This window comes from Belonocnema kinseyi, chromosome 8, assembly GCF_010883055.1.
Source record: "Belonocnema kinseyi isolate 2016_QV_RU_SX_M_011 chromosome 8, B_treatae_v1, whole genome shotgun sequence".
NCBI lineage: Eukaryota > Metazoa > Arthropoda > Insecta > Hymenoptera > Cynipidae > Belonocnema > Belonocnema kinseyi.
The window spans coordinates 80684632-80700416 of NC_046664.1; the positions used below are offsets into that span (position 1 = coordinate 80684632).

General features: G+C 24.8%; 1 protein-coding gene across 2 annotated transcripts in view; it reads left to right on the top strand.

Moving 5' to 3' along the window:
• The first annotated feature begins 842 nt into the window (after positions 1–842).
• The window catches only part of LOC117179009 (alkylglycerol monooxygenase-like), a 39872-nt gene continuing 24929 nt past the window's right edge, over positions 843–15785 (top strand). The window contains exons 1-2 of one of the 2 annotated variants that reach the window (XM_033370622.1): positions 843–1083; positions 15512–15639. In XM_033370622.1, the coding sequence (XP_033226513.1) occupies positions 946–1083; positions 15512–15639 (266 nt within the window). In that variant the 5' untranslated portion in view covers positions 843–945. Of the gene's footprint in view, positions 1084–15511; positions 15650–15785 lie in introns of both variants that reach the window. The other variant, XM_033370623.1, reaches the window with a different exon arrangement.

The window sequence follows — 15785 nt, forward strand, 5'->3', positions numbered from 1 at the left end:
CAAATCTCTCGAAAATACAGTTGGTGGGTAGTGTTGTTTCCTATATTTGTAGGGGGGGTAGGGGTGGCTGGGGGGGGTGGAGGGTAGTCCGTTTAGCGTGCAATCCACACGGGATACTTATAAGATACTACCATCATTTTTTCAGATTTTTTGGTCCAAAAATAAATTAGGCCAAAAACCGGCCTTACCGACCCTCCCCCTTTAGATTGACAAAGAGCAAAATATTGATGTGGATAGATAAAGGATAGGATGAGATAGAAAATACGGTATTGGAAAAGATAGATGTGGATCTGTAAAGTATAGGATGAGATAGAGAAGCGGGGATTGAACAATATAGACTAGAAGGTTAGATTGACAAAGAGATAGCAAGATATTGATTTGAATAGGAAAAGTATAAGATGAGACACATAAGAAGAGATTGAAAAAGATAGACAGAGATTTAAATTGACAAAAAGAGTGAGATACATTTTCTCTATCTCTTTCTATCCGACAATGAGAAATTTCGTATTTTACTGACCTAGGTATTTAATAGACTATTTTGTACCTAAAAGAAAAATTTAGAAGTCAGGGAACTTCGAGAATCGGATTTTGCATAACGACCCTGAAAATTGTTTTGATTCACAATAAAACAAGCAGCACAAGCTTCTTAAGAAAATAAACGTGCACTATAGTGCAAGTAAACATTTGACAGATTCATGTGACTTGTATTGTATCACTTGCCCTTATGTAACAACTAGCCACAAACACACACGCATACACATACGCAAATATAGATTGAGATGAGTGGCTAAAACTGTTTGCATGCCGATTGCCGTCGACGTACAGCCAGCCAGCGGCCAGCCAGTCAGCTTCTTATCAAGTTCTCTGTCTCCCACCCCAGCCGGCTGACTTCGACAATCGCGTCCAAAACCTACCACCGTCGCGTCGTCGTTTTCGTTGTCAGTCATGAATGAAACCTACCAAGTGCATAACGTTGATTACTTTACTCGGCTTAAAAATGCCAGCAAGTTGCTATTCTACGCCGTCAATCCTTACGAGTACACCTTCCAGTTCGCAGAAGATGTGCCGGATTATCATAAACAGGTACGTGTCTCCGAGTAAGCTTTATCGTCTTTTATTATCTTTTATAAACAGGAAGTTGTGTAAAAGTTATGCAACACTGACATAACAGTGTGATATTCAGGGTTGCTACGGGTCAGGAATGTCAGGGTAAACATGACAGTCAGGGAATTTTCGATAAACTGAACTTTTTGCAAAATTTTGTTCAAGTTATTCTTTTTGCTTGAAAATTAAACAATTTTATTTAAGTATTGTTATTTTTTGTTAGAGTTCAACTGTTTCTAGTTTAAAATTAGAATAATTTTTTGTCGTAAATTTTACCACCTAATTGAAAGTGGAACTATTTTGTTAGAAATTCATTTATTTAGGTGATTATTGATTCAAAATTTAACTATTGAGTTGAAAATTCGTGTATTTTGTTAAGATTGAATCTTTTTCGGTGAAAAGTTAATTCTCTTAGTTAAAAATTGATTTTTTCGGCTGAAAATTTAACTATTTTATTCAAAATTAATATTTTTAATGAAAACTTAAGTCTTCTATTTTTGATTTAAAACATTTATTGATTTGGTTGAAATTTTGTTTTGATTGAAAATTTAACTACTTAGTTGAAAGTGAAACTATTTTTTTAGAAATTCATTTTTCTTCGGGGGATCATCGATCCCAAATTTAACTATTGGGTTGAAAATTCATGTATTTTGTTGAAAATTAATTTTTTTGTTTGTAAAAAATTAATTTTCGTGGTTAAAAATGTGTCTTTTGGACTGAAAATTTAACTATTTTGTTGAAAATGTATTTTATTTGATTCAAAATCCGTTTTTTACGAAAAACGTATTCATTACGAATTAACTAATTCATTCATTTAGTTGAAACCCCTTTTAACTGATAATTTAACTGTTCCGTTTTTTGTCGAGAAACTACCCTTTTTTCTTACAAATTTTACTAATTGGTTGAATATTCGTGTATTTTATTTAAAATGAATCCTTTTTAATAAAAAATTTCTCTTTTTGGTTAAATATGTAACTGTTTTGTAGATAATATATATTATTTAATTTTAAAAATTTTCGTTTGAAGAAAACTTAACTCTTCTATTTTTGTTTAAAAAAATAATTTATTTGTTTTTGAAAAAAAACCCGATAATGTAAACGTAACTATTGAATTTTTTTCTTGAGAATACACACTTTTTTGTTATAAATTTAACTATATGGTAAAAAAATTATGAATTTTGTTAAAAGTGAATCTTTTTTGGTAGAAAATTAATTTTCTTAGATGAAAATTTGTCTTTTCTTTTATAAATTTAACTATTTTTTTGATAATATATTTTATTTTATTCAAGAGTAATAGTTTTGCTGAAAACCTAAGTTCTCTATTTTTGTTTTAAAAAAATGCATTTACTTGTTTGAAGTTTGATTTCGATTGTAAATTTTACTACTTTACTGAAAGTTGAACTGTTTTGTTAGAAATTTATTTTTTTTGGGTGACCATTGATTTAAAAATTAACTATCAGGTTGAAAGTATATCTTTTTTGTTAGAAAATTAATTTTTTTGGTTGAAAATTTATTTTTTCGGCGACAAATTTAACTATTTTCTTGATCATATATTTTATTTTTTTCGAAATTAATATTTTTACTGAAAACCTAAGTCTTCTATTTTTGTTTTATAAAATTCATTTATTTGGTTGAAGTTTGGATTAGATTGAAAATTCAACTACTTCGTCAAATATTTGTTGAAAATTCATGCATTTTCTAGAAAATTAATTTTCTTGGTTGAAAATTTGTCTTAAGCTGAAAATTTAACTATTTTGTTAAAAATATATTTTATTTTATTCAACATCCGTTTTTTTATTAACAAATTAACTGTTCTATTTTTGTTTCAAAAATTCATTTATTTGATTGAAACCATTTTTTAACTGATAATTTAACTATTTTATGTATTTTATAAAAACTGAATCTTTTTTTAAAATAAAAATAATTGTCTTGTTTGAAAATTTTTTTTTTTTACTACGAATATTAAATATTTTGTTGATCCGATTGCGAAGCGCGAAATTCCACACATGCGCGCTCAAAGTTGCGATTTTTGTTAAAAAGTTTTAATTATTTGATTTTGAATATTTTTTTTACTGAAAACTTAACTTTTTTACATATTCATCAATTTGGTTGAAAATTTATATATTTTGTTAAAAGTGAATCTTTTTTGGTAGAAAATTATTTTCAGGGTTGAAAATTTAACTATTTTGTGAAAAATATATTTTACTTAATTAAAAATTAATTTTTTACTGGAAACTCAACTCTTCTATTTTTGTTAAGAAAATAATTTATTTGATTTTGAAAACATTTTTTAACTGAAAGTGTAACTGTTCCGTTTTTTTCTTGGGAATCCACCCTTTTTCGTTACAAATTTAACTATCTGGTTGAAAATTCATGTATTTTGTTAAAAGTAAATTTTTATTGACAGAAAATTTATCGTTCTGGCTGAAAATTTAACTATTTTCTTAAAAATATATTTCTTTTTACTGAAAACTCAACCCTTTTACTTTTGTTAACAAATGTATAAAATTAATTAATATACCTAATTGAACTATTTCACTTTATTATGAGAACCCACCTTCTTTTGTTACGAATTTAACTATTTGGTTAAAAATTTATGTATTTTGTTAAAAGTGAATCTTTTTAATGAGAAACTTGATCTTTTTGGCTGAAAATTTAACTATTTTGTTGACAAAATATTTTTTTACTAAAAACTCAACCCTTTTATTTTTCTTCAAAAATTCATTTATTTAATTCACAAAAAAATGTAACTGAAAATTTAACTATTTCAGTTTTTAATGAGAATCCACCCCTTTTCTTACAAATTGAACTATTTAGTTAAAAAATTGCGTATTTTGTTCAAAGTGAATATTTTTGGTAGAAAATTAATTTTCTTGTTTAAAAATTTGTCTGTTTGGCTGAAAATTTAACTGCTATTTTTTTTAATTGAACTCTTCGGCATAAAATTAAAATAATTTATAGTTGAAAAAAAAATTTTCCACCAAATAAATTATTTTAAAAATAAAAATAGAAAAGTTACGTTTTCAGTAAAATAATGAATTTTGAATAAAATAAAATATTTTTTCAACGAAATAATTAAATTTTCAGTCAAAAAGATCAATTTTCTACCAAGAAAATTAATTTTTTCCTACAGAGGCTCACTTTAAATAAAATAAATGAATTTTCAAACGAATAGTTGAATTTACGACAAAAAAAGTAAATTTTTAACCAAAAATGGAATAGTGAATTTTCCGGTTAAATTTTTTTTTAATCAAATTAATTAATTTTTTTACAAAAATAGAAAAATTAAGTTTTCAATAAATTTTTTTTAATAAAATATATTTTCAACAAAACAGTTACATTTACAGCCAAAAAGAACAAATAAATTTGAAAGAAAATAAATTAATTTTCTACCGAGGAATATTAATTTTCAACACAATACATGAATTTTCAACCAGATAGTTAAATTTGAAAGCAGTAATAGAATAGTTAAATGTCCATTTAAAAAAAAGTTTTCAAACAAATAATTTATTTTTTTTAACAAAAATAGAAGATTTAAGTTCTCAGGAAAAGAATCAATTTTTTATTAAAAATCCACTTTTTGTGTTGTAAATTCAACTATTCGGTTGAAAATTCATGTATTTTGTTTCAAGTGAATCTCTTTAGCTGGGAAATTAATTTTCTTGTTTGAAAATCGATTTTTTTTACTAAAAATTTAGTTGTTTTCTTGATAATATATTTTATTTTATTCAAAATTGATTATTCAAATCCCCTATTTTTATTTTAAAATATTCATTTATTTTGTAAATTTAACTATTCCATTTGTTTTTCACATTAACTATCTGGTTAAATATTCATGTGTTTTGTTGGAAATGAATCTTCCTTCTTAGAAAATTAATTCTCTTTGTTGCAAATTCGTTTGTTTTTTCGGCTGAAAATGTAACTATTTTGTTGAAAATATATTTTACTTTATTAAAAAAAAATTTTATTGAATACTTAACTTTTCTATTTTTAATAATATATTTAATGCTATTTAAAAAAAATAAATAAATAAATAATCATTTTGTCCGAAATTTGATATGACAGTTTTTCAACGGATCTCCGTCTTTTGAGACCCCTTGAATCGGAAAATCAAGTTTTGGCGATTGCATTTGTCTGTCTGTCTGTTTGTCTGTCCGTAAACACGATAACTCTCGAAAAATGAACGGATCAAATCGAGCTTTGGCACACTTTTCTTAGATCCTAAAAGAAAGGACATAATTGTTAACCGGAAATTTTTGAATATAAATTCAAAAAATTAGGGCATTTTCAAAATTTTTTGGAACTTTTTTAAAAATATTTAACCCTCACAGGATAGATTCCCAGTGGGCACAAAATTTAGCGATGTTTTTACGACAACTTTACGACATCCGATCTCCATGTCGTTTCGGTGTCTTTATGATATCGTAGACACCGTCAGATCATACGACTTATTTACGATATCGCAAAGACACCTTAACGACATGGACATATCATGTCGTAAAGTGGTCGTAACGATGTCGTAAAGACGTCGCTAAATTTTGTACCTAATGGGTTCCCATTGGGCACAAAATTTGGCGACGTCTTTACGACATCGTTACGACAACTTTACGACGTCCTATGTCCATGTCGTTAAGGTATCTTTACGATTTCGTAAATAAGTCGTATGATCTGTCGATGTATTTACGATATCGCAAATACACCGAAACGACATGGACATAGGATGTCGTAAAGTTGTCATAAAGATGTCGTAATGGTGTCGTAAAGACGTTGCCAAATTTTGTGCCCACTGGGTTGGTTTGCCATACTCAGCAACAATCCATGAAATGGCTGCATTTTCAAAAAGTGCCTCCTTTTTTTTAATATCTCAAAAACTAATGAAGTTTAAGAAACTTTAATTTGTAGATTCGAATTGTTGAGATCCTGTTATCAATAATTGAAAATCGATTTTGGGTCTACCAGACTCCAGACCAAGTCTATCCCAGTGGGCACAAAGTTTGGCGACGTCTTTACGACATCTTTACGACATCCTATGTCCATGTCGTTAATGTGTCTTTACGATATCGTGAATAAGTCGTATGATCTGACGATGTCTTTACGATATCGCAAAGACATCGAAACGACATGGACATACGATGTCGTAAAGACGTCGCCAAATTTTGTGCCCATTGGGTATCCTAGAGACCCTCTAGTTAGAGTTCTGCCAATACTTCCCTCTGTTTTGATTGGCTACCATTAAACTGGGACCAGAAGTGATGAAAAGCGCGCGATTTTCTAACCAAAATTTACAATAAATTTACAATTTTAAAGAATAAAATGAGGAAGAAGATAAAATTCTATATAAATATATCAGAACCTTATGAAATATATTAAAATATAAATATTTAGAAGAAAAGTATTCCATTTTGTGTTTAAAAGTTAGTTTTGTTAGTTGAAAATTCAGGTATTTTTATTAAAATTCATCTTTTAAAAAAAAAATTATTGTTCTTGGTTGAAAATTAAACTATAGTCAAAAATTCCCAGTTGAGTACAAGATTGGAACCTGAAAAATATCTTTTTTATCATTCTTGTATTTTGTTAAAATTAGTATTTTTTGGTACAAAATTAATATTCTTGATTCAAAACTTATTTTTTTGGTTTGTTGAAAATTCTTTGTTTTATGGTTCAATGTAATTTCAGTAATTAAAAATTAAAATGTTCGATTTTTGTTTGAAAATGAATGCTTTTCTAGCTAAAAGTTGAACTATTTGGTTAAAAATTCAGGTATTTTGTAGAAAATTAATGTTTATGGTTGAAACGTAACCTTTTTGTTTAAAAATTCGTCTTTTTTCAGTAGAAAATTAATCTTTTTAGTCTATTTGGTTTTTGGTTCAAAAGTTATCTTTTTTAGGTAAAAAGTTAACCATCTAATTGAAAATGATTGTAGTTTCCCAAAAGTTATTTTTTTTTTGTAGAAAAGTAATGTTCGTTTTTAAAAATTCATCTATTTAGTTGAAAATTCGTCTTTTTGGTAGAAAATTAATTTTCTTGGCTGAAAATTAATCTTTTTGGTAAGAAATGCAACTTTTTATTTCAAAATTCAATATTCTGGTTGAAAATTCATTTTGTTCGGTAAAAGATTAATCATTTTCGTTAAAAATTTATTTTTGTGACTGAAAATTTATTCATTTTGTTGAAAATTCGTCCTTTAGATAGAAAAATAATTTCCCTGTCTGGGAATTCATCTTTATGGTTAGAAATTCAACTACTTGTTTAAAAATTCTGTTTTTGGGGTAAAGGTTGATCATTTTCATTGGAAATGTGTTTTTTTTTTTATTAGAAAATGTATCTTTCTGGTTGAAAATTCATACATTTTGTTAGAGATTTGTCTTTTTTGGTAAAAAGATTATCTTTTTGGTCAGAAGTTCAACCAATTTGTTACAAATTAATTTGTTGTAGACAAAATTCATATCTTTAGTTCAAATTCATCTTTTTGGTTGATAGATTATCTATTGGGTTCAAAATTCATCCTTTTTCTTGAAGATTTAGTAGATTTTTTTGTAATTTATATTTTTAAGTTTAAAATTGAACTATTTGGTTGAAAATTCGTCATTTTTGGTTTATAATTATTTTTTTTACTAAAGAAATGTACCATTTCACCTTTGGTTTAAAATATAAAATTTACCTATTTTTAATTGAAAATTCGACTTTCTTGGTAAAAAAAACATTTTAGAATCTATTGGCACGTTGAAGAATTCTTTAACAGGCGTAGAGGTTTAATTAATTTTCAATTGTTTAAAATAAACGATTATTTAAACAGTAAAAAAAATGTTTTACTACTAAACAATTTTTTAGCGTAAAGTATACTTCATAACAAAAATGTGCATAACTCAATTATTGAATTTCGATGAACCGTTCGTGAGTACTCCATTTTTGAAAAAAAATTATTAAGAACTTTGATTGTCAATAACTTTAAAAAAATTAATTTGTTGCAAAAATATATTTAGTTATATAATTTATTGAAAATAGAGCTATCTATTTAAAAGTGGCACACTTAAGATATTTTGACCCAATATGATTTTTTGTGAGTTTAAATTTAGTATCACATATGGGTATGCACTTTAAGTGTTATTTAATAACAAAAGTTCAACATATATTGATTTTCCAAGATAAAAAACATCGTACTATGCGTTCTTGGGAAAAACGATTCTTTGTTTTTTTATAAAGTAAAAATCTAATTTTTCCCCCTTCCTTAAATCTATAAAATTATATTCCTAATTGTTGTTCATTTCGTGTATTCATAATTTTTAACAAAGAGAATATATCGCTAAAAATAGACTAAAGTAAGATGTGCTGTAAGAAACTTTAAAATTTTACTTTTTGAATTATTGTTATTAGTTCAATAACAATAGTGAGAATATTTAGGTTTCTAAACTTCAAATTAAAGAAAATTTTGTTTTTATTTTTCAAATTAAAGAAATATCATTTTTAACAATTTAAAATCTCATTTTTCTCGAAAACGACGCAAATTATAAATAATAGTTCATGATTCAAAATTGTCCCACTTCCTGAAATTTATAAAATGATATCCTTATCAACTGTTTACATAGTGTATTTTAACAAATTTTTCAGAAAAAAAAAGTAAAAATCGATTTAAATAGACACTTACTTTGATATTGTTCCTGGATTTAAAAAAAGGTCTATTTTAGTCGACTTTTATCTACGTTACAATTTTTTTAAAAATTTTTTTAAATACACAAAACAAAAATTCAGTAAAAGTATATTTTTATAGATTACAAGAGGTGGAAAATTAAAAAAAAATTTAATTCGATTTATTTGGAAAAATTGGTTAAAATATGCACAAAAAATGTTTTAAGTGTATATTTTTATAGATTTCAGAAAGGGAAAACATTTTAAACTACTCTCAACTGCTCAAATTCCAGAAAAAAGAGGAAGCCAAAGAAACTAAGTTAGGTACAGTTCACCTTCTGAATAGTGCCGACATCAATAATGCCGATCTCAATATTGCCACTCTCAATAATGCCGATCTCAATATTGCCACTCTCAATAGTACCGATCTCAATACTGCCGCTCTCAATAGTACCGTTAATCCTAATAAAAACTTGGGCTCTACTCCTATTCCTGCGCTTTCCCCTACTCGCCCAAAGTTCGGATATGCCTTTCTCAATGGTGCCACGCGAAGATTAGGGGCCTTACTTAAATTATCCAGAAAGAAAGAAAATTTTATCTAAATTGTTAAATCTTAAAAACAAAAGACGAATTTTCTCTATAACAATTGAATTTTCAAACGAAAATATGACTTTTCAGCAAAACATTGATTTTCCACGAAACTGATGCATTTCTACCCAATAAACATGAAATTTGCAACCAAATAAATTCTTTAACAAAATAGTTAAACTTTCAAACTAAAAAGAGATGAATTCTCAACTGAAAATATAAATCTTCAAGAAAAAAAAAATTATTTCTTAACAAAGTGATTCAACCAAATATTTCAGTTAAAAAAGATTTTAGTTGACTTTTTAAGATCAAAATATGAATTTTTAAACAAAGAAATATCTTTCTTCGAAAAAAATTGAATTTTCAAGCAAAAAAGATGAACTTTTCCAACCAATAGGATCAATTTTTAACAAAATACTTGAATTCACTTACGAATAGTCGCATTTTATAATTAAATTTTGAACAAAACAGCAGAGTTTTTAAGCAAAAAGTATGGCTTTAGAAAAATTGTTTTTTTTTTTTATCGAAAAATAACGTAATTTCTGCTAAAGCAGGTGAATTTTAAAATCAAAAAGGAAAATTTTCAAAAAAAAGTTGAATTTTCAATCCAGCAGTTGGATTTTAGTTTAAGGAAGATGAAATTTCTTCTAAAACCAAAATTACAACACCAAAAGAAGAATTGTAAAAAGTAATTTAATTTTCAACTAAAGATTTCAATTGACTTTTCAACAACAAAAAATTAGGAATTTTAAAGAAAAATAAATTTGTCTAGGAACAAGTTAAATTTTCATCAAAACAGTTCCATTTTTGCAAGATAAATGAAATATTTATACTGAAAAAGATAACGTTTTAAATCAAAAGCACTAATTTGAGAAAAGTATTCATGCAAAAAATATTTGAGTTGAATTATCAGCAACAAAATATGAATTTTAAACAAAAGGTTAATTTTTTACGAAAAGAACTGAATTTTTAACCCAAAAAGACGAATTAAAAAAACAGTTGAATTTACACCCAAAAAGGATATCTTTTTGAGAAAACTGTTAAATTTTAAACCAAAGAATAAAATTTTTAGCTAAAAAGATAATCTTCAGGAGAAAGTTTTTGCAAATTTACAAAAATTACGAGAAAAGTCATTTCCCTACAAGGCCGATCGCGGCACTATTGAGAAGGTGGACCTTATACACATTATTCAACAATTCGTGAATGACGACCTCTAAGGAATATATTAAATCAGATTATTTTATTTGGAATGTAATTGTTAAGTAATTATAAGCATTTAAAGTTGGAAAATTTTAACTATATATAATTAATCTGTTTTTTGTAGACAATTCATTTTCTTGGTTGAAAATTCATTTCTTTGGTCAAATTTTTTTTTAATGAAAATTTATTTTTGCAACTGAAAATTTAAATGTTCCATATGCAATTTTTTCCTTTATGGGATAACAAATCATTCTTGGTTTAATATTTAACTATTTTGGTAGGAAATATTTTTTTTTATTTAATTATTTTTACTGCAAATGTAACTGTCCCATTTTGGCTTGTTAATTTACCTTTGTGAAGAAAACAAGAACCGAGGAGACAAATTTCTGATGAGATAACCGATTAATAAAGACATAATTTATTAGCAGTAAATAAAGGAAAAATTAAACAAAGATAAGATTGAAGAGAAAATACCGTCATCAAGACAAAAAACACACTTGAACTGCTGTGGTTACATTTTGTTAGAAATTTATAAGTTGGTTTTGAAAATGGAACTGCCTTCTAGAAATTAATTTTTTAATAATTTTTTTATTTGTTCAAAATTTAACTATTCAGATGAAATTTTTTTTTGCAGAAAATTAATTTTCTGATTGAAAATTAATCTTTTTTATAGAAAATTAATCTTCTTGATTGAAAATTTATTTTTCTGGTTAAACATTAATTTCTTTAGTTAAAAAATAGTTACTTTTATTAAAAATTTAATTTTTAAGTCCACAATTTTACTATATTTCATTGGTTTGAAATTTAACTAATTTGTTTAAAATTCAGTTTTTGTTCTTTGATATTTATTTTTTTAACATTTTAAGCAATTTAATTTTTTGGTTGAAAATTGGTATTTTTTGTCGTATTCAATTTTTTTTTGGTTTAAATTCACATTTTTTTCATTTGAAATATCATCTATTAAATTTTTCGTTGAAAATTCATCTTTTTGAGAGAGAGAGTGGAATTATTTTATTGAATAATCATTTTGTTGGTAGATGATTCACCATTTTAGTATAAAACTATTTTTTTATTCAAAATTTAACAATTCTTGGTTATAAATTTATCTTTTTGGATGGAAATTTATTTCTGTGTTTAATATTTTGGATTATTTATTCATTTTTGAAACTGAAAATTAAACAATTCCATATTTTGTCTATTTAACCTGTTGATAGAAAAAAATTCTTTTGGTTGAAACTGAAAATTCAACTAATCCGTTTTTTGTTGAGAATTCATCTTTTTTATTGAAAATTCAACTTTTCGGTTGAAAATTCATGTATTTTCATAAAAATAGCTTTTTTGTAGAAATTTCTTTTTTTGTTTGTTATAAATTTAATTCTTTATTTGAAAACTATTCATTTTTTATTTAAAATTCATTATTTACTGGAAGTTAAACTGTTTTACATGTTTTTGAAAATTAATCTTTCTAAACAAAAAATTAATCTTTTGGTTCAAAATGAATCTTTCTAGTTAAAATTTAACTATTTCTTTGAAAGTTTATTTTACTTGCTTAAAAATTAATTTTTTACATAAAATTTAATAATGCTATGATCGCTTGAAAATTCAATTATTTTGTTGAATATTTAATTACATTTTTTAACTGCAATTTTAACTATACCATGTTTGTTCGAAAATTTATCTTCCTCAGTCGAAAATTCAACTAGTTAATTAAAAGTGGAACTCCGTTGTTAAAACAATTTTTTTTTTGATAATTCATCAACTTAGTAGAAAATACTAACTATTTTAGAAAGAAAGAAAATACTAACTATTTTATTTTGAGTTGAAAATTTATCTTTTTGAGGTAAAAATTCATTTCATTAGTTGACAATTTGTTTTTTTTTATTGCAACTTCATTTTTAAACTACAAATTTAATTATCCCAATTTTGTGAAAAATTGATTTTTTTATAAAAGTTTAAAATTCTTGATTGAAATTTCATCTTTTTGCTTCGAAATTTATTTCTTTAGTTGAAAGTTGATCTATTTTTTCGAAAATTCGTGTTAAAAACAAAATTATATTCTTTCTTTCATTTTCATTCGTTTTGGTCGAAAATTCAACTAGTTAGTTAAAACTGGAACTAAATTGTTTCAAATTAATTGTTTTGGTTAATGATTCATAATTTTAGTTGAAAAACATTTTTTTTAATCAAAATTGAACTATTTTTTGACAATTATTATTTTTTTCAATTAATTTTTGTACTGAAAATTTAACTATTTTATTTTGAGTGGAAAATTGACCTGAGGTAAAAATTCACTGAGTTGCTGGAAAATTAGTTTACTTTATTGAAAGTTAAATCTTTACCTGAAAATTGAACTATTCCATGTTTTGTAAAAAATTAATCTTTTTTATAAAAATATAACTTTGTTGAAAATTCGTGTTTTTTTAAACATATTTTTTACATTTTCTATTTTTTGTTCAAAATATATCTTTTTTAGTTTAAAAATAATTCATTTTGATGAAAATCTGTATTTTTTAGTTAAAAGTTTTTTTTAGGTGGAAAATACAACTATTTGGTTTGAAAATCATTTATTTTGGTAGAAATCAAGAAAAAATAAATTAAGTAAGAAATTAATCTTTTTGCTTGAGAATTCAAATATTTTTTTGAAAATTCATCTTTGTCTTGTTGAATTCAAGTATTTTTGGTTTAAAATAAAAATGATTGTATTTGATTAAAGATGGCAAAACTTAGTTAAAAGTAGAACTGTTTTGTTAAAAATCTATTTTTTGGTTGATGATTTATCAGTTCAATTGAAATTCTTTTAATTTGACTAAGTTCATATATCAATATCATACTCGAATCTCATTATCACGAAAATAAATATAGAATTGATTTATTTTCATTATAACATTATTTAACTTGTATTACAAACACAAAAGATAATTAATTTGAGCACTTATTACGTTTATCTGCCATGTGTGACCTAAATATTTCATATCTTTAGTCTTCAATCTCTGATTCAGTTTAATATATCAATTTTACATTAATTTGTATAAACATTCGCCATATGAAACTCTTTTAAACAAATACAAAAATTTAATTAAATAAAGGATTTAATTACTAAGTTTTTAAAATATGCCTGTTAATTATTATATTTGAAAAAGATAATTAAAATAAGAACATCTGTCTCTGTTGTTGAAATAATTGTTTGGGCTATTGTACACATCAAATCATTATTATTATTTATTTTTTTATTAATTATGTAATATTTTATACCACATACTTGCAATGAATATAGTCGAGGTAATTTTTTCACATTTAAAAATAAGAATCAATATTAAGAAAAAATATTTATTTAAGACCAGTAGACAAAAACAATAAAATCGAATTATTTTTTATAATTATAATTGAACTATTTCGAACTAAATTTATTTTGTCTTCAAAAGAATTGTGAAGTAAAATTTATCCTTTTTAGTTAAAATTTAAAAAATCGATTTTTCTTTGTGAACATTCTTTCTTAAAGTTATCATTTTCAGTTTAATAATAAAATATTTGGTTAAAAGCTTATTTTTTAATCAAAACTAATTCTTTTATCTAAAAATATATCTATTCCATTTTTAGTTGAAATTCTATTTTTTTAATTAAAAATTAAACTGTCTGATGTAACATTCATGCAGTTTCTTAAAATTTCGACTTTTCAGGTAGTTAATCAAACTCCTTTCTTGAAAATACATGCATTTTCTTAAAATCTCGTATTTTTTGTAGGAAATAAATTTTTTTCTTGGAAATTCATATTTTTGTTTGAAAATTCGTTTTTTTTTTGTAGAAATTTCATTTCTTTGGCTGAAACTTTATTTTTGTAGTGGAAATTATTTTGTCATAACTGAAAAATTAATTATTTAAGTTTTGGTTGGAAATTTCAATATTTGGTTCCAATTCACCTACTTCGTTAAAAATTCATCTTTCCATTAAAAATTCGTTCTTTTATGGCTAAAAATAATTTTTTCTAATTACAATTATACAATTCCATTTTTTATTGTAAATTTTTTTCTTTTAGTTCTAAATTTCACTATTTCGATATAACTTCATATATTTGGTTGAAATTTTGGTGTTTTTTTGTTCGTGAAGAATTTATGATCTTGCTAGGAAAGTCATCTTTTTCGGTGAAAATTCCTTTTTTGGGTAGCAATATCATTTCATTGGTGAACAAAATTTAACTATATTGTTGAAAATTCATGTTTTTTTTTTAATTTAAAATTTATCTTTTTGAGTTTAAAATTCAAATATTTGGTTAAGAAGTCGTTTTTTCGGTTTTTAAATCAAATCAATCTTTTTAACTGAAAATTTAACTATTTGGTTGAAAATTCATGTACTTTCTTAAAAATATTTTCGGCTTTTTTTATGAAAACTGAAAATTTAAAATTATATATATAATTATTCTATTTTTTGTTACAAAATTATCTTCGTAGAAAATTCAACGATTTTGTGAAAAAGTGATGTTGTTGTTGAAACTTTTTAAAGAAGATTCGTCTTTTTGGGTTAAATTTAAATACTGTGGTAATTTTTTTTAAGTATGTATTTTGTTTAAAATTTATCTTTTTCGGTAAAATATTAATCTTCTCGGTTAAAGATTTATTTTGTTGTGGTTGAAAATTCAATTACTAGGCTGAAAGTGAAACTACTTTGATAAAAATACATTTCTTGGTTGAAAATTAATTTTTAAACTGAAATTTGCAATATTCTAATTAAAGATTCTGCATTTCATTTGAAAATTTTTTCTTTGTAGAAAATTTAATAGGTAATATTTGAAAATCCAATCCGTGGAGATACTTTAAAATTTGTTAAAATCTCTTCAAATATGTTTAAATCCCATAAAAATCCTTTAAATTCCGACAATAACTTGGAAATCCTATGAAATTTTTTTAATCACTTTTTTATTCAATTAAAATTTGGTGCCTCAATTTGTAGTCAGACATAATATATTTTGAACTATAAAGAAGGTAACGCAATTTTTATAGATCTGGTTCCCATTCTTCTTGCTCATCGCACTGGAAAACATTATATTGTTTACTAAAAAACAACATTCTTTTCGACTAAATGACCACGTTCCGTCATTGTTACATTGGATCCTGCAAGAGACTGGACGGTAAGCATAGGTAACTTTACACTTTACTTTTTAAAAATTAGGCAAAATAAGCGCCTTGCGTCTGAAAAAAAAGGAATTCTTAGCCTATTAAGACATAAATAAATCGTTAAAACCTCCTACTTCCATACTTTCCCTCCCCTACTCCC